This window comes from Xiphophorus hellerii, chromosome 23, assembly GCF_003331165.1.
Source record: "Xiphophorus hellerii strain 12219 chromosome 23, Xiphophorus_hellerii-4.1, whole genome shotgun sequence".
NCBI lineage: Eukaryota > Metazoa > Chordata > Actinopteri > Cyprinodontiformes > Poeciliidae > Xiphophorus > Xiphophorus hellerii.
In genome coordinates this window covers 21,928,475-21,956,364 of record NC_045694.1, presented here as the reverse complement: position 1 = coordinate 21,956,364, position 27,890 = coordinate 21,928,475, and the positions used below count along the sequence as shown (strand labels likewise).

The 27,890-nt window shown below is 38.6% G+C and overlaps 2 protein-coding genes and 1 long non-coding RNA gene across 5 annotated transcripts; 2 read left to right on the top strand and 1 right to left on the bottom strand.

Annotated features, from left to right (window-relative positions):
- The first annotated feature begins 1,615 nt into the window (after positions 1–1,615).
- On the top strand, positions 1,616–7,664 carry gpx3 (glutathione peroxidase 3). The gene is made up of 5 exons (XM_032555197.1): positions 1,616–1,810; positions 5,378–5,528; positions 5,625–5,742; positions 6,273–6,372; positions 7,121–7,664. The coding sequence occupies exons 1-5, from the start codon at positions 1,631–1,633 to the stop codon at positions 7,340–7,342; spliced, it is 771 nt and encodes a 256-aa protein (XP_032411088.1). The 5' UTR covers positions 1,616–1,630; the 3' UTR covers positions 7,343–7,664.
- A 733-nt stretch (positions 7,665–8,397) lies between these two features.
- Positions 8,398–27,027, bottom strand: tnip1 (TNFAIP3 interacting protein 1). Of its 3 annotated transcripts, none has more exons than XM_032555190.1 (18): positions 26,946–27,027; positions 19,141–19,323; positions 18,598–18,741; positions 18,377–18,459; positions 18,225–18,284; positions 17,412–17,621; positions 16,058–16,152; positions 15,500–15,659; positions 15,207–15,299; positions 15,005–15,070; positions 13,651–13,782; positions 13,425–13,553; positions 13,200–13,334; positions 11,064–11,189; positions 10,840–10,923; positions 10,269–10,493; positions 10,051–10,135; positions 8,398–9,316 (listed from the first exon to the last, which is right to left on the bottom strand). In XM_032555190.1, exons 2-18 carry the CDS (start codon positions 19,286–19,288, stop codon positions 9,243–9,245), a joined length of 2,049 nt encoding a protein of 682 aa, XP_032411081.1. In that variant the 5' UTR covers positions 19,289–19,323; positions 26,946–27,027; the 3' UTR covers positions 8,398–9,242. The 3 variants fall into 3 exon arrangements, with proteins under 3 accessions (XP_032411081.1, XP_032411080.1, XP_032411082.1); XM_032555189.1 differs by lacking the exon at positions 26,946–27,027 and adding an exon at positions 20,195–20,311; XM_032555191.1 differs by lacking the exon at positions 26,946–27,027 and adding an exon at positions 20,195–20,311 and having other exon boundaries at positions 10,269–10,403.
- On the top strand, positions 20,350–27,802 carry LOC116714561 (uncharacterized). The gene is made up of 2 exons (XR_004338079.1): positions 20,350–20,429; positions 25,943–27,802. It is a non-coding gene; the product is annotated as an uncharacterized LOC116714561 (long non-coding RNA).
- The last annotated feature ends 88 nt before the right edge of the window (positions 27,803–27,890 follow it).

The following is a 27,890-nucleotide window of genomic DNA, read 5'->3' as shown; positions in this document are numbered from 1 at the left end:
GGACCTGCACCGGATGCTGCGGAACCTCTTTCCAGAGGGCAGCAGGGAGAACAGTCCATGGTGGGGGTGTGAGGGGTCACTGATGATGTTTCGGCCTCAGGACACGCATCCTGCATCGATGGTTGACCTGACACTTCGCCCTTTTGCCTGAGCTGGGTGTGGAAGGTTGTTGCCGAAGCAGTTTCTCCTTGTGTGCCTTCTTCTCACTCACATGAGAGTTACCCAACTCTTTTGCAAGCTCAACCAGGAAGTCCACCCGTCTCTCCTGCACCCCAATGCATGCCTGATAAAGCACATGTGCATTCAGTGCTGCCATGTCAATCATGTTTGCCAGGTTTGCTGACCAGCTGTCACATAGTGATGGAACCTTGGTCACCCCCCGCAAGATTATGACTGAAATAAATGCCATTAGTTCTTGTGAACTAAATAGGTGAAGCAGTCACCTATTTATCCTCCACAGCACAAAAAGCTGCATGCAAATTTGCATGTGCAAAGTCTCCCAGATTTCTTTTGCTTACACTTTTTGCATGATTTTTTTGAGGTGGATCCACACAATTAATTTGGTTAGTTTATTTCTAAACTGTCATTTTATACCCTTTTAGCTTTATTTCAAAGAGAAACATTACTCATTTCTTTTAGAAAAACCTTTGCATATTTTTTGAAACAGATTGTATGTTTTGCAAACTCTATGTACATTTGGCAAAATGACCTGGATAATGCAGCACAACATCATGGATCAACTGCAAAAGGTCACATCTCTCCAAAAACACTTCATGTATGCTTCAAAACTAGACTGACTAGTTGTAGGTATCATAGATACCCACCCCCAACATGGACTATTCACATTCCTACCTTCTGGCCTGAGGGTCAACGGCCACATTTACAATTGAAGAAGAATGCTAATTTGAGCCATCAGAGTCGTCAGTTTGGACTCAGGGTCTTTTGGCCCTGTATCGGTAAGTCTGGGGAGAAATAAAAAACCTAGCACTCCTAGGTTTTTGAAAACTGGTACTAAAATAACATTTTTCAAAAGTAACACATTTTAATTTTTATGATTAATTATATATTTACGCAGCCCCTCATCTATTTTTTGGCAACAGGATATTACATAGCATTATCCCTACAAAGCATTATGACAGTTTCTTGGCCTGGGGCATCTCTGTTCTTCTCTATAGTCATTTTAAAGTGGCAGTGAGATATCTCTCCCATTACTGTGTTGTCAGATAAAGCCACTGAGGTGCTCCGACAGGCATGCAAAGAGGCTTGTCAACTTCCCACGGGGCAGATGGTCGAGTGGCAACTCACTATGGCAACCGCTGATCCCAGACAAGAGAAATGATCCTTGAATAAGAAAAAAGAAAACCCTCTGTGTTTAGGGGGGGAAAACCTCAGCATGTTGCATTCAGAGAAACTGAGTCAAACTCTCATTAAAACTGACAGTTACATTTCACTGTTTTTTAAATGACTAGTTTGTTTTTTTTATCCAAATCATCTCAACCAAAACTTCATTCATTCATTCATTCATTCATTCATTCATTCATTCATTCATTCATTCATTCATTCATTCATTCATTCGTTCGTTCGTTCGTTCATGTTTGGCTACTATCCGTGTCCGTCAGCAGATGGCGTCATGTCAGCCCTCCGCCCCCTGCCACAGATGTTTACTTCCCCGGAGGGAGAAGCTGGGAGACATCCACAGAGAGCGGTCACAGTGTCGTGGATAGACGGCGTCATGCGGTCCTTCTCACCGCTGCTGCTGCTGCTCGCTCTGCTGCGACCCTTCGCCGCCTGCGGAACCGACTTCGTGCAGGTATCTGTTGATAGGAAATGTGTGTGCAGACAAATTCAATAGCCTGAAGCCTGACGACATTTTTAGATTTGCTATTGTCTGACAGCGCTTACACCTGCGCCCTGTTGCTTTTTGAGCTTTAGTAAGCATTTATTCTTTATTAAAGAATAAAAGCAGGATCTATCAGGCATCTTATCAGATCTTTGATGCCATTTATGCCATCGCCTATAATTGATGGCATAAATGCCAGCACCTATCAATTATGCTAATTTATTTTATCAGTATAACGTGTTTGTGATTGTTAAACTATATTAGTACATTTTTAATCCACATTTTTGCATAATTATGTTTTTCCAGTCATCAAAAGAACATAAAACATTTTGACCACAAAAATCTCTACTTTTCATCTCTCTCTCATATGAATTAGCTTGCTTTGAAGAAAGATGTCATCAACAACGAGCTGCAAGATCTTGAAAAGATTGTTTTCAAGTGGATTATTTAAGTTGTTTTGGTTAAAGGTTGTGCCTCTTTTTTGTAATGGAGCAAAGTTCCTGTTGACTCTGGACTAATTTTGCACTAGGACAGCTGGCAGTGGTTGGAAACTCCAATCCACAAAACAATAGAGATATGAAAGGGGAAACACATTTCACTTCACTTTTTATTTCATGGTTGTCACCACAGGGAAATTTGCCTGGCAGCCAGGTGAACGGATGAATAAGGAATTAGTCAGTATGTAATGATAAGTCAAACCAGAGAGGAACAATCTGTTCTGATGAAACAGAACAGATGGTTCTGTTAGACATCTGTAAGACATTACGATGTCAAGAGATCCATCAAGATGAAGGTTTTTGCCCTTCTTGCTGGCGGTCTTGTTAAAGCAGAGTTCATTAGATCAACATGTCATAATTTGGGCCTTTAGATCTCCTGTGTTGTTAAAGTAACACACCCCAAGCTAATCAATGTATTAAGTCATGAATGCTTTACATGCTTAATGGTTTGAAAAATGTTCACAAATAATATTCAAAAGTGTGGCATGTATTACCCTTCAATAAAATCCAGTGCAACCAGAGATAATTTAAACTCTTTCCCTACATGTAAAGCATAGTGTGTGGAAGAAAGCTCCCTGAGCATCAGTATTAACACAGTGACACATGGTGACAGCATCATACTCTAGGAATGATTTTTCTTCCCCAACAGGGACAGGGAAGTAGCTCATAGTTGATGGGAAAATGGATGGGGCTAAATACATAGCAATACTGGAAGAAAACCAGTAGAAGTACTAGGTTTTTGATTTCTCCCTAGACTTGCTGAAACAGTGCCAAAAGACCCTGAGTCCAAACTGACGACTCTGATGGCTCAAATTAGCATTCTTCTTCAATTGTAAATGTGGCCGTTGACCCTCAGGCCAGAAGGTAGGAATGTGAATAGTCCATGTTGGGGGTGGGTATCTATGATACCTACAACTAGTCAGTCTAGTTTTGAAGCATACATGAAGTGTTTTTGGAGAGATGTGACCTTTTGCAGCTGATCCATGATGTTGTGCTGCATTATCCAGGTCATTTTGCCAAATGTACATAGAGTTTGCAAAACATACAATCTGTTTCAAAAAATATGCAAAGGTTTTTCTAAAAGAAATGAGTAATGTTTCTCTTTGAAATAAAGCTAAGAGGGTATAAAATGACAGTTTAGAAATAAACTAACCAAATTAATTGTGTTGATCCACCTCAAAAAAATCATGCAAAAAGTGTAAGCAAAAGAGATCTGGGAGACTTTGCACATGCAAATTTGCATGCAGCCTTTTGTGCTGTGGAGGATAAATAGGTGACTGCTTCACCTATTTAGTTCACAAGAACTAATGGCATTTATTTCAGTCATAATCTTGCGGGGGGTGACCAAGGTTCCATCACTATGTGACAGCTGGTCAGCAAACCTGGCAAACATGATTGACATGGCAGCACTGAATGCACATGTGCTTTATCAGGCATGCATTGGGGTGCAGGAGAGACGGGTGGACTTCCTGGTTGAGCTTGCAAAAGAGTTGGGTAACTCTCATGTGAGTGAGAAGAAGGCACACAAGGAGAAACTGCTTCGGCAACAACCTTCCACACCCAGCTCAGGCAAAAGGGCGAAGTGTCAGGTCAACCATCGATGCAGGATGCGTGTCCTGAGGCCGAAACATCATCAGTGACCCCTCACACCCCCACCATGGACTGTTCTCCCTGCTGCCCTCTGGAAAGAGGTTCCGCAGCATCCGGTGCAGGTCCACCTGGTTCCGAAACAGCTTTTTCCCACTTGCCATCAGACTGCTGAACTCTTAACTGGACTGCACTCAAAAACTGGTCTCCACTTTATACCTTGCACATGTACAGAGCTAAATAACTTCTATTTTACTGTCAGTCCTGCACTTTATATTTTATATTTAGATTTATATTCATATTTTTTACTGTATTTTATTTTACTCACAACATTGGAACCTCAAACATTGTCCTGAGCCGTATGCAACGAAATTTCGTTCTGTATACACCCTGTGCATTGAAAATGACAACAAAGTCAGTCGAAGTCGAAGTCTAAGGAACAATTGTGCAACTGTGAGATGCGTTGAGGCCATTACCAGGGTACTTATAAGGTAATGGCCCTATTTACTGAACAAAAGCACCTGCTAGATAAAATCCTTCAGGTCATTTGGACTATCTCTAGACTGAATAGGTATATGTCTAGATGGACTAACTCCAGCACTTCTAGTAAATCATATTCAAAAGTGTGGCATGTATTACCCTTCAATAAAATCCAGTGCAACCAGAGATAATTTAAACTCTTTCCCTACATGTAAAGCATAGTGTGTGGAAGAAAGCTCCCTGAGCATCAGTATTAACACAGTGACACATGGTGACAGCATCATACTCTAGGAATGATTTTTCTTCCCCAACAGGGACAGGGAAGTAGCTCATAGTTGATGGGAAAATGGATGGGGCTAAATACATAGCAATGCTGGAAGAAAACCAGTTAAGAGACTGCAAAAGACTGGCCAGTCTTCCAGTAGGCCAAAGGCCCAAACCAAACAGCCAGAGCTACAATGGAACAGTTTGGATCAATGCATATTCTTGTGCTCAAAGACCCAGTTAAAGTCTTAATTAACTTGAAAACATTGTTCATAAATGCTCCCAGTCCAACCTGACTGAGCCTGATGAAGTATTTAAAGAAGAGGGATAAATAAGAGGGGATATGAATACTGTTGCAAGACATTGTGATTAATTGTTGATCCTTTTAAAACATAACCGGTTGGGTTAAATATATATTTATGCTTGGTAAATGATTATGGAATCACTGAGGTCAGTGGCCCCAGACTTACGTTTAAATTAGTTTACGTTAACACTTAGAGTCTGGAAGAAACTTCTTACCTCTAACTTTACGAAGGTAGGTACAGACCGTCACAGTGATCTGAATTTAATATCGCTATTTTTTCATTTGTGTAACGCATGTTAAAAACAAATCAATACTTGCAGCAGTTGGGTGACGCAGATGTACCTTTGTTAGAATTACTTGCTGTTCTGGCCAAAACACTCTGTAACCTCATGTCTGTACACACAGCGGTGCGACTCGTCCACTGCTGGCACCATCTACCAGTACAATGCAAGGACTCTAAATGGAAGTCGCGCTGTGAACTTTGGCGACTTCGCCGGCAAGACTGTCCTTTTTGTCAATGTCGCTACATACTGAGGGTTGACTTTTCAGTATGTAGGTAAGCAGCTGCACACTGTCGGCTTTGTTACTTGAGCATCACTCCATTCGTCACTGAAATTCTTTTGGTTTGTTTGTTCCTGGCGTTTCCTTTCAGCACTGAATGCACTGCACGAGGAGCTGAAACCCCTCGGTCTCACTATTCTAGGCTTTCCCTGCAACCAGTTTGGCAAACAGGAGCCGGGGACGAAAAGTGAAATCCTTTCAGGCTTAAAGTAAGAAAACTCTTCCACTTTTTTTTTTTTTTTTTTTTTTTTTCATGCAGGTCAAACTTGAGGCAGTCACAAAGAGGAACATTGTGTAAAACTGATAGAGAAGTTTGAAGTAAATGCCATCAGGTGGAAGTTTTGTTTCCTCAAACTGCTGCGTAGAAGGAACTTTGAATCCAGGAAACTAATAGTGTAAAAATGTGAGAATCCCTTAAATTATAGTTCATTAGGAACATTTATGTAAGTGATCATAACACTAGCTGGACCTGCAGAGAAATTCCCAAAGTTTGATAAAACTTCTATCAATCAAACTTTACGCAATCAAGAGAGTTGCCTATTGGTAATTCAATAACTTTCTTATTTTTGACCATTTTTTGCACACATTCAAGCTATGTCTGCAGTTCCACAAATCATTACTGGTTTTTGGAATAACATCCTGGAGTTTAACAGCCTGAGGGATTTTTTTGGGCAGCTACCAAACTGCAAAGTGCTGTGAGCCGCGACCACTGATAAGATGCTTTCTTTCTGGATGCCAGGTACGTCAGACCAGGCAACGGATTCGTTCCAAACTTCCTGCTGATGGAGAAGGGTGATGTGAATGGCAAGAACGAGCAACGGGTTTTCACATTCCTCAAGGTAAGTTCCAGGTGTAGAAAATAAAGGGAAAAAAAACCTTTAAGTTGTGAATCCTGCATTCCAATCTTTAGGCTCCTTGAATAGCTCACTACTTAACATTCAGAGATATTGCTTTTTTATTATTATTAAAACAAATTGTTATTCTTGCTTACTACAATGGCTACATTTTAAATGCCTTCAGCTTTTTGCATTTTATCATGTCAAAGCCACATACAGTACTTCACTGTACAGTACTTTATTTTATTGTTTTGCAACTAAAGATGATTTGTATTAAACTCCTTTGCCATAAAACCCTTAAGTAAATCCCAGTGCAACCCAGTTGTCTTTGGAAGTCATCCATTTAAAGGTAGATAAAGTTAGCCAATGTGTAATTCAATCTTGGTATAAATAAATATATGAAGGCTTCAGAGGCTTGGTAAAAGAACATTATTGAAGGAACAACTTAAAGACCAAGAAACGCAACACACAGCAGGTCAGTAATAAAGGTGTGGAGCACTTTAATCAAAGCAGCATTGGCTTGTAAAACAAGAACCCAAGCTTGGGACACTGAGGACTGTTGATTCCATCATGTGAAATGCAAATCTGGCCTTTATGGAGAAGTGGCAATAAGAAAGCCATTGTTAGAAGAACACCACTAGAAGTCCCACTTCCTGCTGTGCAGCACAGCAAACAACCTACATGAAACCTCTAGGTATGTATTTTTCTCTCTTGTGTACGTGATTGATTTACTCAACGTTCTGCCGTCCAGAGCTCCTGCCCTCCAGTCGGGGACGACTTTGGCGCCCCTTACGGCAGGCTGTTCTGGGAGCCTCTCAAAATCAACGACATCAAGTGGAACTTTGAGAAGTTTCTGGTGGGGCCCGACGGAAAAGCGGTGATGAGATGGAACCCCCGTGTCGACATGTCTACGGTCCGAACGGACATCCGCAATTACCTTCTGCGACTCTACACGCAGGAATTGCAGAATTAAAAGCGATATGTGCTTAATTTTGTTGTTTTAAGTGATGTAGCAATAGTTCACGCACAGATGTAAGGTAGCAGATTGGATGGTAATGTGACAGTTTCTGATACATGAAGATGGCATGTAGAATGAAGAGGAGGCTTGAAAACAGGAACTCTGTGGTGCCTCCTCTGAGTCTGGGGGTGCAGGAAAGCTTTTCAGTGCATTCAAGCTGCCCTGCAATCCCACAGCACCATGGCATCTTCTCATCCCAGGAACTGTTTGCCATTACAGCAAAATCTCTTTTCTTTTCTGTTTCTTTTTAAGCTTCAATAAATCATTAAGAAAGCCACGCTGATGTGCAGACTTTTCTTCAACAGCACAATAACAGTTGTAAATACTCTAGCCTGTGGCAGTACAAAGACAAAATGTGAATAAGGTAAGACATTTAGAATAGATTTATTAAGCCAGTCAAATACAAAAAGTCTCACATGTGCTTTTTGCCAACAGCAAAAAGGAAAAAAAGAACGCTATAAACCAGAAAAATACACCTGCCAGAAATTACAGCATACCTTTCAAAGTGCAACTCTGCTGATGTCTCAGTTCTCACCCATCAAATATTTTTGTTCCCCGCAACTTAAACTCATTTCACAAAAACTGAGCCAAAGTCCCGTCCCGCACAATTTGAAGCCCTTCGTCTGACTACTTGAAATACTTTATACTAAGGAAATAACTGGTGTTTGGGTATAACCACTTTCTGAGATTGGTTTGACCATCTTACAAATTGTAAAACATATTTCCAACATCTTGATCCTGTACTATGTCATGAGGTCTTCTGACTTTGCAGGCAAATCCCCTTGGCATTAATTGCTGGTTGTCAATTGGGACTGAAAGCATCGACAAGACATCCTGGCCAAGGTTTTTTTTTCCCTCTGAGGAGCAGAGCTGTAATATGCAAGTTGTTGTATGAGTAGGACTCTAATTACTCCTGCTGCCTTAAGATTTTGAGGCTCTGTTTGCAACTGTGTGTTGGGGCTACAGTAAAATGGTACAGGATGCAGTAAAAATGAGCATAAATATCAGAATGCGTGGTAAAACCAAGTAGAAGTGTTGTTTAATGAGATTAGGTCCATCATCATGGAAAAAAAAGATGGTTAAGTAATGTGCATTGTGTATTGTGTCTGATACAAACATACAATGTCAATAGCTACAATATATTGGGATTACACTAACAACATAGAAAGAACAGCATTACTAAAGACAATGATTTACACTCAGTAAATGCAACTATCAAAACAGCAGGTTATAAATAAATCATCAGTAATCACAATCATGTTTTTTGGTTTTTTGGTATCAAAATTCATTTCCCCAAATTTTTGTATTTCAACAACCACTTTCGAACAGTTACACATATTAGACATTTCTAGAACATCGATGGCACTGTAGAAATCCTCATAAAATCAATTAACATTCACTTTGTTTTTACTTCTATGATTTATTGTACCTATATAATCATTCAGTGCTGGAATGAGCACATGTTGTCCTATTTGCTTTTGGGGAATGGCTTCCAGTAACCCTACAAGTTAATCAAAGTGTTAAGGTGTTACATACTTGCAGAGAGACAATTACATAGGTATATTTTGCAGAAGGAAATAAGATAAAACAAAAGAAAGCAATGATAATTATTCAAACTCATTTAACAAAAGGACTTCAGTTCCAGATAAAAAAATCTAAATAATATGTATATATATTTATATATATTCAGAATAGCGAAGTGTTTCACAAATAGCCTTATAAAACGCAAGTATAAACAACATTACAATAGGATATCTACAGTTCAGTAGGAAAATTATATCTCAATCACACCTTGTCACCTCAAAGACAGTTTCATGCTACTACCCAGGCTCCATCAGATGGGTACGGTGATGCTTTAGTGCTTTCCGGGGTCGATGTTCTGTCTCTCCCTTTTGCCAAACCCTGTTGCTGTGGCTGCTGTTGACTGATCTACAAGGGTACAGAAGCAAAGACTCATTACTGTCGACCCCCAAAACCAGGTCTGACTTAAAGTTCAGTTTTCCAGTTCTTCTAGTGTTTAAAACATTTGTTTTTGCAACCGGTTAGTTCCATATAGTGTTCATACCCCTTGCAGTTCATGACATTACAACCAAACTACAATGCATCACTGCAGCTTAGCAGGTAATTGTAAAATGAGGTATTTTAATATTAAATTAAAACTGCAAGATTTTTGGAGTTGTTTTCTGCCAGTTTTGCACATTCAAACACCAAAATACTTGTAAATTTAACCTTTACAAAACAGCTTAGGCTCATTCTGTTTAAATGGAGAACATCTGATCAACTTTCAAGTATTGGCAGGAATTCTGAAATGGAATGAGTTCTGAACTTTGACTAAGCCATTCTAACACACACATTTAATTTGATCTAAACCATTCCACTGTATGTCCGATTAAAGTGGGCTAAATTTAAATGCATGCCACACTTTTCACATTTTTATTTATAAATCTCTCTCTATATATAAATATGTATATCTAACAACTATACTCTAGTTTGTGCTGGTGCATCACATCAAATAAAAAATTAGAAAACTTTAGTTTGTGATTTTAACATGAAAGTTTTTTGCAAGGCACAACAGATGTTTTGCATAGTAGATGGAGAACTGACCTAAAATAGTTCATATACAAAGCAATTTGAGCAAAAGAAAATGTGAGCATGTTCTTTACCTGCGTTCTCTGGTGGCGGTCTTGAGCTCTCTCCTACTGCTCTGGCCCCTCGTGGTTGAGGGAATGACATCTGCCAAGGAAAACCCTGACCAAACAAAATTTACAGTTAAAACCAAAAATATTCCACACCTGAAGCAGCAATCCTTAAATTCTCACCATGATCCTCACAAGAAACTTGGGGTAAGAGGAAGAGAGACAGGGGTTTAGCGCTCCCTTACCGGGGTAACAGGTTGGAAGTCTCGAGCTGGGGGCAGTGCTGCTGCGGCGGCGGTGGCTGCTGCTGCGGCGCCCGCTGCGTTGGGCATCCGGGGAGGGAAGTGAATGGGCCAGCCCTCCAGGCCCTGCGTTCCCACCTGCACAAAGGGACCACAGTAGGGAGGGCTCAGAGGGCCGTTCACTGAGCCCGACGTGGGGTCTGAGGTACGTCTTTCCTGCTGCTGCCCCTATGAGGTGTCATAAGTACAAATGTGATCTCCAATCCGTGCACGCCTACAGCGGTCCATGTAACGACATGGCCCCACTGCAGACCCTCAACCCTGCTGCACCTGCTGATCCCAAATGCACTGGACAACTAGCAAAAAGCAGGTTGTTTTTAAATCAACTTATTGAAGCTCTTGCATCTGACACTTTCCAGCCACAAGGGGGCACTGGTCGACAAGTTTTTTTAATTATTATTTTACTTATTTAACACTGAAAGACATGACCAATGACCACCTTGATTTAACAATTAACCTAACATATCCTGTTATTGTATGAAGCTGTAATACTATGAAGCTCAGCAGCCAGTACCTGTTTGTGATGCTGCATCTGCAGTCTCTCCAGCTTACATCTCTCTGTGCGTTCTCTCTGACACTCATTCTGAGCTTGATGAAGCTAGATCACACACACACACACACAATAGGAAAACATAAAGAAAATAATCTCTCATTAAGATAAAATAATATTGTGCTGCAACATTTAAATGCAAAATCTTTCTAGGGTGTATAAAAAACGCCAAACAAAATGATTCTTACTTGATTGGTCAAATTGGTAATCTGACCCTGGAGCCTCTCGACTTGCCGTCTCAGATCCTCTTTCTCCTCATTCATTCGCTCCCTGTCACTTCTTTCTTTCCTAAAGTCCTCCTCGAAGATTTTCACCTGAAGTTAAAAAAAATAAAAATACACACAGTTTATTGAAAGAGAGACATCTTTAAGTTGAATCCTGTTTCTTAGGCTTATTGCTTCCTCCCACAGAGGAAAGAGCAAAACCATAATGTCAAATGTACTCTTTAAAAAACATCAACTGTATTGTTTTTAAAAATTATTTAGCATCCAATATATTAACAAGAAATAAAGTATAAACTTTACATACAGTGTAAAGTTAATCCAAAAAAAAAAAAAAACTTGTGTGGAGTACACTGAAATGAGTTTAAATTATATTTACTTACTGAGGATAGGTCTAGATAATACAGATTGCTTTTTCTTATGACATTTTATTTTAAACAACACATTATGTTGCTTATTTTTTCTCTTTTTCATTTTTGAGAAGACCTAAAAAAAAATCTGTGTTTTCACAGGAGCAATTAATACCTATTATTTCAAAGCAAGTATTTGAAAAAAATTAAATGAAGAAGATTTGAGGTCTAAAGAGCCTTACTCCCCAGAAACAACTGGGAGACCCTATTTTTATTTACTTATTTCTTTTTAAAAAGTTGGTATGATGGTTGATTTAGGTATAAAAAACAGTATAAAATTTAGCCATACATCTTCCTTGATAAGGAAGAAAAAAAATGTATTTAGATTTTAGCTTTTCAAAACATACAATATTATAATGGTAACTTTGTTCCAAACTATCAAACTTTAAGTTACATACTCTAGGAGGGTTGATGATTAGTCTGACTGGAAGTAATACAGTTAAACCGCTATTTCGCGGTTCACCTTTCGCGGTTCACCTTTCGCGGTCTCGCTGCTTCGCGGATTTGCAATCTTGCATTGTGTTCTGCATTCTGATTGGCTAAGCAGTCTCTGCGCTTCTTCTCTACCTGTGTGTCAATAACTTTGCGGTTTAATATGTACACGTACGTAAAACAGCTTGCCAAATTTAACATAATCGATGGTGGCATGTCGGTTTAAAAGAAGAAAAAAGAGCGACAACAACTACCGATAACTATGTTCTTCTCTCGAAAAAACACACCGGCACCGCGGGCTTTAGAAGAAAAAAACACTACAGAGCGCAGTCAGGATGCAGCGGCTCAGTCAGAAGAGCAGTGAAATACACGTAAGTCACCATTTGTCCTACTTTACTTTGTTTGGTTTTTTTCATAATTATTTTTTATTTTCTCCCGTTCTAATCCAATGACTCAGGTCGCGGTGGGGCGGCGCCGATCTCCGCAATTCGGGCACGGGAATCCACCTTCAGTTCGTATTAAAATCATTATTTTACAGTACAGTAGTTATTTGTAAAAAAAAAAAAAAAAGTTTATACAGTACTTTTTATTTGTTAAACAAATGTTTGGGCCTGTAAAAAGGTTTTGTTCTTTGGTTTCAATGTATTATGGAGTATTTTATTGCATCATAATTTGAAAAAAAATAAAGGTTTCTACTTTGCGGATTTCGCCTATCGCGGGTTCTTTTTGGAACGTAACCCCAGCGAAAAACGAGGGTTCACTGTACATCAAAATATCACAACCCAAGGATATTCATTCATTTTGTTTCAGTGGCAGTTGTTGTCGAGCAGACACATAAAGTTTTGCAATTTACTTAGAATTAGAAAAAAATGAAACAAAAATAAGATACTACTTAAACTTGTTCCAAAACATTTAAAAATTAAGAAGTATTTTATCTTTACTTTTTGATGCTGGTCGATAACTGATACCAAACATGATGTATGGGGGACAAATCAAAGTGCTACTAAAATATGACAGAGAGAAAAGAGCAGTTAAGTTGCATAACGTTTTTCCAAAAGCAGCTCCTAAATCTTTGTGTTAAAAATAATTGTTTAATTTTTCTCTTTTCCACTATAATGAACAGGGACATTCTAGGCCTTAGAAAATATGGTTTGGAGCTAAGATTCATTAGCTCCAAACCATACGGAGACACGAGACATACGACCTGGAAACGATTCAGCTTTAAAGTATAACTGTTCATATTTTGTGATGCGCTTCTTGCCTGTTCTTTTAGTACAGCGATTTGTGTGAGCAGCTCCTGTTTTTTCAGGTTATTGGCTGCATCTGCAAAGTTCCCCGGTCCAGGAGGTTGCTGAGAGGATGAGGGAGAATGCAAGTTCAAGGCTTCCTCCAAGGCCTGGAAAAAAAGACAGTGAACGCGTAAAAAAAAACAACCCAGAAAACAAGTGAAACTGATTGGAGCTGAATTTGTTTCTCTTTTGCTCACTCTGTTTAGGCGTTGGATCTCTTTCTCCTGGTATTCCCTCTGCTTACTGAGGGGCAGCAGCTGATCTTGCAGGTAGCGAACCTTCTGCTTCAGCTCAGTTGTTTCAGAGTTTAAACACTCCTTCTCGCCCTGAAACAAAGTCAGTGGCACTTTGTTCAGTCTCCTATACTCTTGATTATTGAGATATTTTATAAAATGAGTGGGTTTTGTGTCTCTCCATCCTCACCTGTACGTTCTCAATTTTGGACTTGGCCAGCAGCAGTTTCTTGTCGTAGTCGCGCTGCCTCTGCTCTCGCTCGGTCTCCAGCTCCAGTACAGTTTTCTGGGACTCGGCCAGACGTTGCCTGAGGTCTGTGATCTAAGGAAGAGTTTAAATCATGTGTCTCAAGAACACTCATCACACAACTCGTGTACAAAAACTGCATACGCAACATAATTTTTTTTTTTTTAAAAAGCATAAAATGAAAAAAAAAACTTAAAAGATAAGAACTTTGGTAAAGATAAACATCTGCTGGTGCCTGTGTTGAAATAGAGCATTAAGGAAACGTGCGTTATCAAATTACAAACCAAGCCGCAAAAAGGACACATTTGCGAACACGCAGTTCTATCTTTGTATAAAATATGAACGAACCGTAGTGACGCAAATGGATATATCTGGGGTTCTGTGGTTTAAAACCTAAGCCTGCATGGTGTCCCCGTCTCTGCAGAGTGTGAATGTCGGTATGTTCAAGGATGCGGGTGTGCACAAACGCAGGTGTGTGAGCGCCATTGTGAGGCAGTGTGTGTACATCCGTGTGTCGCTGCTGCCCTCTGACTGCACCACAGCAGGAAGTCAGCGGGTACCGGAGAGGTGAGGGGAATTCTTGCTGAAGTGTGACAGGCCTTGTGGTAAGTATGCTCAAATAGCAAGCTATTGCAAGATTGCACCTTTTCCACTGGACAAGCACATTGAAACAGAAAAAAAAAAAATAAAAATTAAAAAGGACATGCGTGTAATTGCTTCACTTGACTGCCACCCGTTTGCTCACAAACATCAGAGTTGTAAGTTTCCCTGCAAATGGCCTGAAAACTGTCACCGATTAAAAAACAAATTATTTCAATGGTAAAACTGAACTAGGGCTTCAACTGTTTTCTGGGGGAAATGCAAAAATGGTCTCCTTCCTTCTTTGGTAGCAGAACCAGCAGTTTGGAAACAAATGAGACAGACACAAACTATCAGACAACACGTGAAGCCATCTCTAACCCAGAATACAGTGGGAAACTGGATTCAACATGCTTAGAAATGCTTATTGTGAACTCAGATATATTTTGTTGTCAATTCTGTTGCATTTCTACATTTTTTAAACTTTGATTTTTATTAGTCTTTTATGGTTTTTCTCTAAACTTTTATAAGAGCCAAAAAAAAATATTTACACAAAACGAAAAGTGTATTATGTCATCAAATGTGTCAGAGATTCTTTTTTTGCATTCGTAATATAAATGTAAACATATTTTTCACAGTAATTTGCATTCAAGCGGTCTAAAAGTCAATCAGACGTCTTCCCACACTGTTCATGGCAGCCGTAAAGTCATTACTGTACCTTCTGCTCAAACTGTGACTTCATGGCGTTCCACTGAATGTCCCACTGCTTGTTCACCTCCAGAACCTGTGAGCAGCGCCAGAAAGCGAAACAAACAAACAATGAACATGTAGGAAACAAAGAGCACAGAGACTTTCCCCAATGGCAAAAGAGGATGGGCAGCTACTTTCTTTTAAAAAAAAAAAAGTAAGAAAAGACTCACATCCTTTCTCTGCTTCTCCAAAAGCTTGATCTTCTTTTCATACACCTCTATGTCACATGCTTTAGCTGGGGTTTTCTCTGCTGATTTTCCACTCTGGGGACACATACACAAAAATTTTCCTCATTCCACAAAAATCCATGATTACATAGCACATATATGAGGAAGCTATGTTATAGATTCATTGAATTTGTTTGCTAACCATATTTCCCAAGGAAAATAGGAGGAAAAAAGTAAAAAAGAAAAAAAAAAATCATAAATAATAAACGCAATTTATGTTCTTGATATAAATGTACCTTCTGCGGTGTGGTGGCCTCCATTTTAGGTCGAACAGCCGGAGATTCCTCCTTAACCGGCTCGTCTTTGGCCTCTGGAGTCTCTGTTTCTGACGGTGAAGCAGTCGACACCACTGCTGTCCCTCCCGTGACCAGCTCCTTCAGTTTCTGATTCTCCAGTCTAAGTAAGCAAGAAAGTGAAAATGATAATATTTCTGAGCAGAGTCCAGTTTTTTCCTAGACTGTGACGCTTTACAGTCATGTCCTTTGGGAAGAACCTACAAGTCTCAGATGGGGACACAAACAGAAAGCACTTAAATAATTCCCCATCAGAAGTGAAAGCGTGGTCCTGCAGCCGCCAAGCGTAACTACAGAATGTGTAGAGTCACAAAATCAAAACAGACAGGAAGCCGTTTTCACAACTTGCAGGGAGGTTTAATACACAAAAATGACTGTAGGTGACGTAACGTGCAGCGCGACCTCACATGGTATTCATTCAACCAGCCAGACAAAATACTTTCTGCTCAACTGAGGAAATACAAAAGTCCAGTGAAGCTGAAAGAGACGGAGAAACATTACCTCAGCTGCTCCAAGTCTCGATTCCTGATATGATGATCTTCTTCCATTTTCTTTCGAAGCTCATTGTTTTCCTGTCTGAGCTGCTCACACAGCGTCTAGAAAACCAAAGAGACCAGAAGACCCACATTTATTTCAATATTAACCACCACTCTGTACACTGCTACTGGATTTTTTTTTAAACTAAAAGCTCCTGCTTTTTAAAAACAATGCTGCCATAAAAAAAATATTTTTTAAAACATAGCGAGGTTTTGATTTGCATATCTATAAATCACAATTTATCAGAAAATGAAATTTTTTAGGTTAAAACTTCTTTGGGGTTTCTGCCAGCTTCAACCAGGTACAGTTTAGAGCAGATAATTTACACCTCAGAATAACATAAGAAAATAACATAAGTGTGTTATCAAGCACATTTAACTTGGTAAATAAGTTAAATTAGATATGACTGCATAGACTTAATTTGATGTTTTTTGACTTGAACATGTGAGGCTACTGCTTTTATAACTAGATTTTTTTACCTTGATGCATTTTTGTAGTAAATATTAAGCTTGATAAAATGTTACAATCAGTTTACTATTGAAATCCTTACTTTGAATCTAAACCTTGTGAAATACATCCAGTTTGATGGGCTAGCAGTAGATAATGTAACGGCACAGTTTCAGTGAACGAGTTTCAGCAGAAACTAACTTACTGTAAAAAATAAAAAAGAAGAAGTCATTTGAAGTGAAAAGCAATAAATGAGCAACCATAAAAATGTAAAGATGAAACTAAATGTAATGAAATTAAGAGCCATTATAGAAAATCCATTTCAGCCTTTTTATAGCCCTAAAATAGAAATGATTAAATATAATAATTTTTAAGAACCTGCCAAAAACCCTGTTCTCGTTTTCTTTCAATAAATACCATTCTTTTAAGGACGCATCGGTAGCAAATGCAAAATTTAAAGCTTTTAATGAATAATATGTGACACACCTCCTATTCATAGTGATAAGTTTAGAAATTAAGTTATTTAATCGTTACTGGAAAGTCTTTATTATTTTATGCCAAATAAGAGGATTGGGCAAAAATGATTAGTCAAGTGCAAAAAGTTGCTCACCTGTAACGCTCTATTGTTACAAATGTCATAGTGAAAGTTTCTAAGGAACAATGCATATTAAACTAAAACTACAGGTTAACTGATTGGCTAAAATTTGCTGGCAAAGTGTACATTTGCTTCCAAGTTACCAACTCATTAAAATGTTGCTGTTTCACAACTCTTAATGTAACGTTCAAAAGAAAATAGAAATATTTTAAAAATTGCCAGAAATAGTTCACAATAACATCCTAAATGTGCCAATTAACTTTCCAGGCTTCATACCTGTAGGAGAGAGGTCCTCTGTTCGTTCTTCTGGACCTTTGAGGAGAGATGGTGAAACTCCACCGCCATGCGGCCGAGGTGAGCCAGCAGCTGGTTTGGGTTCGACTCCTCTGCAAATATGCTGAAAGAGCTCTCCAGCCGCTTCAGCTGACTCGCCAGCTCGTTGTTCTCCTGAGGAAGCTGGGGAAGCGCTCCTGCCACCAACCCCGCCTGGAGAGAGCCACACAGGTGGAAAGTCAGTCATCTTCGCAGAGATGAGTAGGCGAGGCCATCTTTTACATATTTACTCGAGACCACACAAAGCCTGCTGTGCAACATAAACACTCTGCTTTATTTCTATGGAAAATAGATGCTAAATTCTCTGAAAAGTCAAACCCGTTTGACCTGGTGGATTTAAATTTAGTACTCAGAGAGTACTTTCGGCTTTTAAAATCTGTTACAAAAATGTTATTTTTATGTGCTAAAATTTAAGAAAGGTGAACTAAAATACTACTTTAGCCTAAAATATAAAAGCAGTCCCATGTCCAAGGATGTAAAGCGTGAATGAATCTGAGTAATTCTAGTCCGTAATAATCCTGGAATTTCCCTTCACTGACTCAGATGGAGCTGCCAGTATTGTGTTTGTAGGTGAGTCAATGCACCGCTGATGTATTCCTAATTTTGAGGAAATTGCTATACAAAGGAAATCCTGAATTTAGCCTCAAAAGCCACAGAAAATAATTTATGCTGAAGTCAAAGCAAGGGGATCATCTGATCTGAAAAACTGCTTGGGAAAAAAAAAACTTCTGGGGTAGTTTTTATTTTGGTACATACAGCCAAGGCATCAGAGTTCCTTCCCTCCATATTCCCCCTTTCAGATTCCAATAAGGCCTCCTGTAAAGACCAAAAAGGTTTGACATCCGTTACCGATTCATAAACGTCACACACACACTCACACGTCACATTAGATAAAACTCAGTACATACATGGGGCTTCTCTGGCTGAAGTGTTCTCCCTAAACAGCTTGATTGCTCCTCCTTCTCTGCAGTGGGGTGTAAACAGGGTTTGCCTGAAATCAACCAAGGCAACAAGCTAAATCACAATATTCATTTAACTGGTTATCACACCCGAGTTAGATACCAAGTTCTATTCCTCATTTCACAGTTTTCATCCATTCCACAGACTGGATGAAATCTGTGGGACTTACTTTGAGCCTCAGTGTGAACGGGCGCTCCTGCGCACAGACTGGCGGCGTAGCTGGCCGACTTTAAAGCTTCATTGTCCCTCACCAGCTCCTCCACCCGCTGCCGAAGCCGCGAAGCCTCCGACTGGGATTCTTCCAAAAGATCACCTGCAACATCATTAGAAATCTCGTCGTCACAGTCTAAGAAGACGCTTTAGATGAGTATTTTTCACAAACAGGAGCAGTCAGTAAATAGGACATGACAGATGTTCAGAGGGAAATAAAGACACATCCTTGGTGAGTCAAAGTCCAATCACACTGCTGGTATGCAACCATGTCCAAAGATAACCTAGGAAGTTTTTCAAGTTTTACAATACGTCATAACCCTTGTTTCACAACCGGTTCATTTTTGTGAAAGTGAAGGCACGCAGACTGCTACAGGAGATGTATTGTTTCTGTTTTCTGTTCCATAGATAACACGAAGAAAATGATAATCCCTAGCACTCAGCAAAGATGGGTCATCCTCATTTTCCAGACATCAGAAACATGCTCTGATGTGGAACCTACCTAAGCTCTTAAGTCCCTTCATCCGTTCCCTCAGCATGCTGTTCTCCTCCAGCAGCTGGCGATAGCTGCTGCCCCCCACAACCTCATCCCTGGCCTTGACCTCACTCCCACCGGGATCGTAGATGCGATACGGACCTTTCCCTTCCATCGCCGTCGTTCACTTACTAAACATGATCTTCTGAACTGTGGGGAAAAAGGAGAACTGTTTTAATTTTATGTGATAAATAAAAACAAAACAATAAAGCACACAAAAAAGCTCAACAGAAAAAAAAGACCTATACATAGTAGAGTTCTGATTATACAAATCTACACTGATGTCCAGTGTTTACATAAAACAATACAGCTAGGAATGATTTATATGTATTCCTCCAGAACAGCTGCTGAAGCACTGATTATATCGCTTATTCATCATTTTCCAAAAAGCTGGGTATCCACATATAACAGCCCCTCAAAAGTCTCAGAAAGTAATTTGCAGATGATTCAAGACACCCACTCAAAAGCCCACCGAAGCCCACGTTTTTTAACTTCTAGTTTCTAGCAGTAAGAGTGAAAAACCCATCGCTGATGCCCGATACAGAAACGACCGTATGAGTGACAACAAAAGCAGCAACCTACCCACCTTAATGCTTCACTAACAGGGGTGACACATTTGGGAAGAGTGTGCTGGCGTTACAGAGGGCTAAATAATACAACCACAACGCTCATAAGCAAGGAAGAAAGACAAAAGCAGAGGGGGGAAATACGTAAAAAATAACGATAATTCTAATATTAAACACTTATTTAACACTCGAGCCTAAAATACAGCCCAATCCGGTTGATGATAGCTACCTTGATTGGCTGAAGAAGGCTAATATTAGTTTTCGCTGTTGTCATGCAAATTGCTAACGACATCTTCGTTAGCTTTCGGCTTCAATGCGGGACAGGAAGCCCTTTAAAGTCCGATATTTCTACACTAGACGGGCTCCCGTCGGCGCGGAAAGTAAGTCGGAAAGAGGAGCAACACGACGAACCGAGAAAAAAAACGAACAAAGAGGTTTTTTTTTTGGTTTGGTACCTTTCAGCTTGCTGTGGCCTCTCGTCTCTGTGGCTAGACAGACATCTACTGCGGAAGTAGTCTACTGAGTCTATGCCGTAACCTGGGAAATTCCACCTCGCGACGTTTGATGTAAACAGCAGTGATTGACAGCCAAACGGACCAATCAGAGGGCAGATCCGCGTCCTGCGCGGAGTCGCTGACCGTGATGTAAACACGGAGGCAAAAGGCATTGCTCAATTCCGTATTTAATCAGGTAATCTTTAATTATTGAGAACGGCTTAACCCTGTCCTCGCGATGTGTTGATAAATGCGTACAAAACCGGTGCCCACTCGTTTCAAAAATGGCTGACATAACAGAAAGTGAAGTAAAACAGGTCCCAAAAAAATGATTAACATTTCTCGTGAAAGGAAATGATTGCAATTTAAGCAATTCCCATACTTTTTTTTTTTTTACCCTCAGAATGTGACTTATTTTAGAACAGGGACAAATCCGAGCGTTTTCGCTGAATTACTTTATTTTTCATTGATAAATTCAGAGGGGCTGATGGGGGGTTTCTGTTGTTGCATCACATATTTCCTCTGAACTATGAGGGTAAGAAGACCTAGATCAAGATAGCAATGAGTCTTCACTGCACGTTAACACGGCCAGCTTGGAAAATTTGTAAGAATCGAATAATAGTGCTCATAATGTTTAAGTTTAAACTATGGAAAACAACTATAAATATATAGGCTTCTGTTATTTTATTTTGTTAGATGGTTGAATAACTTGTCAAAAATGTTCAAAGTACAAGTATTCACATACCTTTTCCACATTTTGTCAGAGTGTAACCACAAAATTACGTTGAATTTTACTGATGCTTTTTTCAAATAAGAGTCTATTCAGCCCACTTCACTGTAATACCTATAAATAAAACCCAGCACAACCTTCAGAAGTCACTTAAATGGTATATATAGAACCCTCCTGTTCTGTTGAAGACCTCAGTGATTAGTTGGTGTATACAAGTTCACAAACGGCATCATGAAAACTGACATACAAGCATGACAGGACAAAAATAAAGTTCTGGAGCAGCTGAGGAGACTTGAATATTGATACTCCATGAAATGTTACTGACGTTGATCTATTCTGCAAAGAGGAAAGAGCAACATTTTAGTTTTATAGATGTACAACGCTGGCAGAGATGTACCCCAAAATTCATATATATATCTTGACTCAGAGGAGCCCAGTACAAATAAACAACTATTCTTTTTCATTTTTGTAATGGAATATCATAACTTGCTGCTTTATGTTAGTTTATAACATAACAGCAAATGAAAATGCATTGAAGTTTGTGCTTATGGCATGAAAGGATGTGAGGAGTATGATTGCACATCATTGTATGACCTAGTTTTAGGTAATAAGCATAACAATAAATTATGTTATAAAAATAAAAAGTTATTTTAGCACAAGAAAGTTTATGCCTACGATGCAAGAGTTTATCAAAGCTTGTTTATTCAATTTACATGCTTTAACTTATTATTAAGTCTACTGAAAAGTTCTCTTGTCATGATTTTCCATTCAAAACAAACTTATGAGCCTACATATATTTTATTTAGTGGGGGTTTTTTTCAATTCACTTAATAGATCTTTTAATAATTGAGGTTAACAAAGAAAATACCAACTTAAGGACAATTTAATAACTGCAAAGTCAAAAATGAGTGTGTGAATAAATCGTGCATGTTTTCAAGGCAAGAAAATGCAACAGAAATCAAGCACCAATAGTTAAATAATATCTAAACACCACAAAATCTAACCTAATAAAATTTTTCTCATTGACTCACATAAAATCATACTGAGCTTTTCCTGTTTTAGGACAGTTAGCGTTACCAAAATTGATAATAATTGAATGAACACAAATTTTTCACTTATTTTTCGAGCATTACGAGTAATTTTAAAATATGTGGTATAATTGCCCTTTAATCTGTGTAACTTGGGTCAAATTTTGGGTGTCCTTGTAGATAACTGTAGTTTGTTGTCATTTTTGCTCATTCTTTCTGATAAAACGGGTCTCACTAATATATATTTGGAGGCCATCTTTGTCTCACACAGTTTCTCAGATCTGCTCAGAAAATAAGTATGGAAATGTAACTGGGGCAGTGTGGTAGTCACTCTAAAACTTTGACTTTGTTTTCTTTCCACTATAAACTTCTGTGGGTCTTTGAGTTATTGTCCACTTGGAAAGCTCATTTGTGCCCAAGATTGAGCTCACTGAAAAAAAGAACAGGTGATTCAACTTTAATATATTGCATTAATTGGTCAAAAGTAATCAAATTAAGTTTATCTAAGGTAATTTATTAAGGTCATTGCATTGCCAAATTAAAGAAATGTAAAGTTAATTTCATTACAAGTGACCAATTAAAACAATTCATTTAAGTTGGAGCTCCATTTTCTTTTTTTAGTGTAATATCTGGAGATGTTGCTTTAACATTTGCACACAAGGTTCTTACTCATTGTGCTATCTATTTTGAGAAGTGTATCAGACCTCCTGCAAGAAAACAACTTTATACTTCCACCCCTGTATATAACAGTTTTCTCACGTTTGCTATATAATAATAGCTGTTATGGTCAAATACTTTAATTTCAGTTTTATCAAACCACAGGACATGTCTCCAAAATGTTTTCCATTGCCCCTGAGTCCATTTGCAAGCTGTAATCTCAAGCACTCTCCAATACATAGTGTAATTCATGCTTCACGGTTGATATAACCTTAATTAGTAATCGATACGTTCTTTATTCTGGTGTTCAAGTAACTCAGTTTGAGACATATCTGTCCAAAGAATATTTTCCAGAAGTCCCAGTCTATGTCTTTATGGCAAACTTCTGTCTGGCCTTAGCATGTGTCTTAGAGAGCAAAGGCTTTCTCCTTACCCAACTCCCATAGAAGAAACTTGCGCCGTCTCCTTCTGTGGTTGTGTCCTAATTTATTTCCTAATTTATTGAAGGATAAAATAAATAGTTTGTCTCTTCAGTTTTAGTTGTTTGGTTATGTTACCTGAATTAATCAGTGTTTTTCATTGACAATATCTGCATGTTAAAATAACTTGGGGAAAGTTGCAAAAGGTTGCAATCATTTTTTTTTTTTTTCATGTGACTAAAGAAAGAATACAAAAGATTGCGTTCACACGTTGAACATGACCAGTCCTGTTTGGGACTTCCTGAGGTTCTCTGCCCTCCAACATTGCTTTGTTGTGCCACAGTGTATGAGTAATGCGGTGGAATATTATGAGCCATTTACCCAACTGATTACAAAGAAATCCTACCAATCCGTTGTAATCTTTCTGTACATTGTAACTTTTGAACTTTATTTTAGCTAAATCAGACTCAACATAATTGATGGCTGATATGAATCCAGGAAGGATGAATGCTGTATTTGGGTGAAAGCTTCCATTCACGAATATGAACACTTAAATGAAACACTTTACCTTTTTGACACCATCATCCCCATTTCAGCCACTGCTCATGTTTAAATGAGTTGACAGAACACGTCCCACACTTTTATTGTTATGATCATGGAAAATTTTAATCTCTTCTAAGAAACTGAATTGCATTTTTTTATTCGCTCTAAACAGAACATCGTCACAATTATCATTGAAAAAACCTTGAAAACATCATTTTGCGTGTTATGAATCTACACAACGTGTTTCAGTGACTGAAATAAATTTGTGTTTTCATAATTTACAAATTTGTTAAATGGCTCTGTTGGTAAGAAGTACAGAAGGAAGATTTTTATATCCACTACAGGTACTCATAATCAGAGTGAAACGCAACAAAAACCATCTATAAAGCTCAACTGACCAGCTCTAAACTACCGTAAACCCCAAACAATTAAGTTTAGAAAAAAGTAACTTGACTATTAACTGGCCAAAAGTACTTTAAAGTGGATCTTTACAAATGTTCATAGAAATTAAGCAAAATACTTGTGTTACTATTTAAGTAACTTGTCTGCAGAGTCTTAAAAAGTGAAGTTAATTTCTTTTTTCTTCTGAAGTAGAAAGCGCTTATTTGACCTCTGTCTGTATTATCAATTGTTTATGTCAAACATAAAGAATTTTTTTTTTAAAGTCCACACAAAGTTGAAGAATATTTAAAATCCTTCAAAGCAATAGTGACATCTTGTGGGAATTAAGAAGCCATTTATCTTTGGTCACATTTCCTCCTCAAACCGATGCACAGGTCTTCAGTTAGCTGGAAATTCAAAGTATAATACAGCGATTACTTCACACAGTCAGACCTAACCACACAAGAGGAACGCTCCCACTAAGGTTTCCTTTTTTTTCTCCCACTGTAAACAGAGTTCTTGCTGACGAAGACATTTATGACAGCATGGCCTTAGAACTTCAGCCTTGGTGGTCTTACTGGGTGAGAAAACACCCAGTCTGTCAGCACCATGGCACCATTTAAAGATGATTTTCTCTGATAAACTGAGAATCAAACCTTTGTTTATCATTTTTAGGCAACCACAATTAGTGCTTCCTGTGCACCACAATGCTGAGACACCCAGTTCATACATGAACTTAAAACCATTGTAGAACATACACTAGCTTAGAAATACATTCTGTTAATAATTGCCTAACTTTTAGAAACTGTAATGCTTAATAATCTATTGTCTTCAAACCCCTTGAACATTACACCATTTTGTAAAATTACAACTGAACGCTTTGTTGTATATTGTGATTTAATGTGATAGAGAACTACAAAGTAGCATATAATGGTGAATTGCAGGAAAAATGAAGAGGCTTATAAAAATATACATGTATATATTTAAATAAGAATTACTAAGTCAATACCTCATAGAACCACTTTTCACTCCAACTAGATGCAAGTTTGCTTCGCAATATCCTTTATAAACTTTGCAAATGTAGAGACTGTGTTTTCTTTTTATTTTTTATTCTTATTTGCCAAATAAGTCGAATTCAGTCAAATTTGCCTGGGAGAAAGAAGAAAAACGAATTTTGGTCTCATCTGTTCAGCCCTCCTTCTTCCACAGTGTTGTATGTATTGCGCATGTGGTTTGTGGCCAGCACCAAATAGGACTTCTCACAGATTTCTTTCTTCCACAATGGTCAACTTTATGGTTGTACAACTTGTAATTGTTATGTTCACAGCTTCGTCCACCTGAGCTATTGATCTCTGCTGCTCCTCCAGCGTTACCATTTTATAACTTAACCTTGATTTGAACCTGTCCAGAACCTCATCCCTAATCTCTCCACTGTGTTCCTTGGTCTTTGTGGTTTTTTTTGTCCTCTAACAAACCTCTGAAGCTTCATCAGAACAGCTAGATTTACACTGAGATTAAATTACAAAAGGTGGACTCTCTTTACTTTTTAGGTGACTTCTGTGGCCAGTTGCTTGCCATAATGGTGATCAGAGCAAAATGAGACAAACGGTTAACACAAGTTTTTATCGGTGAGACATTTTAACAACATATTTTCTTTCCATGTCACAGCGATCCACTGTAACAAGGGATTGATACTCTCCTGTGTCTGTTTTTATACCTTTCAAGAAAATGCTACCTTAAAACAAACATAACAGTGATGCAGACAGCATATAGAAAGGGTACAATTTGTGCTCTTGCTTCCATAAACCTATACAATAATCATTTAATCATTCTAAATGCTAACTAACAGCACAAGTCAGTTCCCTAAAGAGCTATTCAGAGGCCATTAGGAAAAGCAAACAGACAATTCATGTGGAGAATGTGCTAAAGTTGTTTTTTCCTTTGTCCTCAGTCTCCCACCAAACACCTTGTCAGTATTTGCTGGTGCAAGATATTTCCTCCTAAGGCTGCTGTGATGTGCTGAAACAATAAACATGGTGATGACTCTGGGACTTCCAACGCAGAACAAAAAGCAAGAGCCAGAGGATACAGGAAATGTCACCCATTACTTCATCCTGCAGGGCAGCAAACTGCACACTTTGTTTTCTTATCATGCCAACCGCAGAGACCATTTAGAACCATTTTTCCCAATTGAACAAGGCCAAGGGATTGAGCAGAGGGGAGATGTGAAAGAGTAACCCACAGTTTGAGGTCCCATGTTGACACAAGCACTCAGCATACACCTCACCCTGCTAAGGTACAGGGATTGTTCAGTCTGGTAGTAAAGAAACTGCAGCAAAATGTATTAACAGAAAATCCCCTTTTGGTTTAAAAAGTATCAGCATCTACGGTCTCCTCTTAGTTTAAAACATGCAGATTATTTCTTCTAAATAAAAAAAACTGTCACAAATATGTGTTTTCTTTGACCCCAGCAGTCAAAAATGTAATATTTCTAAACAGAAAATCTGAATTCTTGATTTTATTTCAAAACTATGTGACAGATTATTAAGCATCTCCGCCCCAGGGAGTGATGAAATCACATGATGATAACTTTAAATGCACAGCTGAACTTGAACTGTTTTTTAAATCACTTTATAAATATACATACCTATGACAAAAACATAAATAAATTCACAGTAAATATTAATTTTGTGATATAGGCAGGAAATACTATATATCACAATGAATTATCAGAATGAATTATAAAATCGCATGGACTGAAAAGCCTCCTCACAGTGACTGTTTTTCTGCTTTTTGATGCACAGCCAACCACATCTACTTCAGTGACAGCACAAAATGGCTGCAGCCACCTCAGCCATAGAAAAAGCAAGAACTCACACAGTGCAAACAATAGTAACAAGTCTGCAACATTCTGCATCTCCATCTTAAACGTTTAAAAACAAATAACAACTCACCCACACATTCAGCTTCTGTCGGAGAGGCACTTTTTAAGGAAACTGGTGAATAAGGGGGAAGCAATTTCACTGCGAGGCTTGGGGAATTCCCGTAACCCAGTAAAATGGCCTGACACTGCAGGCTCAGCCTGAACAGAACCTGGTGTGTGTCCAACTGTTCGGCCTCCCTTTTGACTGAGTAAAGCAACACACAAGCAAACAAGTATGAACATTTAAATCCCTTTTATTGGAACTTTATTGCCGCTGCTATCTTGGATGCCCGTGGAGAAACCTGAAAAATGCAGAACCTCCTGGAACGTATGACACATTTTCTTCTGAGAACAGCGTTCGGCATTCTAAGCTGTTCGTTTTTCAGTAATAAATGTTTATGTGCACGATATGGCATGCAAGCATGCAGTAAAGGGTATGGCCCCTTTTGCGTGATCGTATCGTGATGCCATCACAGCTATCAAAGCTGCAGATAAAAAGTAAACAGCTATGCACCACCAATAGCTTTCCCTGAGGACATAAGGGCTTTTATAATATTAAACTACAATCTGTCTAATTCATGCAACACATGCAGTGCCAAAAGGAAAAAAAACAAAAAACTTCCCCTTCAATCAAAAGGGAAATTCAACAACAATGCAGATATTGATATATTGATAGTGCTATTGAAGTTATCTTATAATCTCTTGTAATTATCATCAAATGGAACAATTTTATTTTGGGTGTGCCATTAAAACCAAAGTGTCTGACTTGCTCTTTATTTGTTGCCTTGGATTTTGGCGTACTGCAGGGGATTTCCTCGCCACATACGTCTTTTTTTTCTGCTTTCCTCTTTTAACTGAAAATGGCTTGACAACAGCTGCGCTCACACATACGCAACCAACTGAGACACAAAAGCAGAGACGGCTGTCACCTCTGTGCAAAGGAAACACTATCTTAGCTTTAAAGGCCATGCAGAAA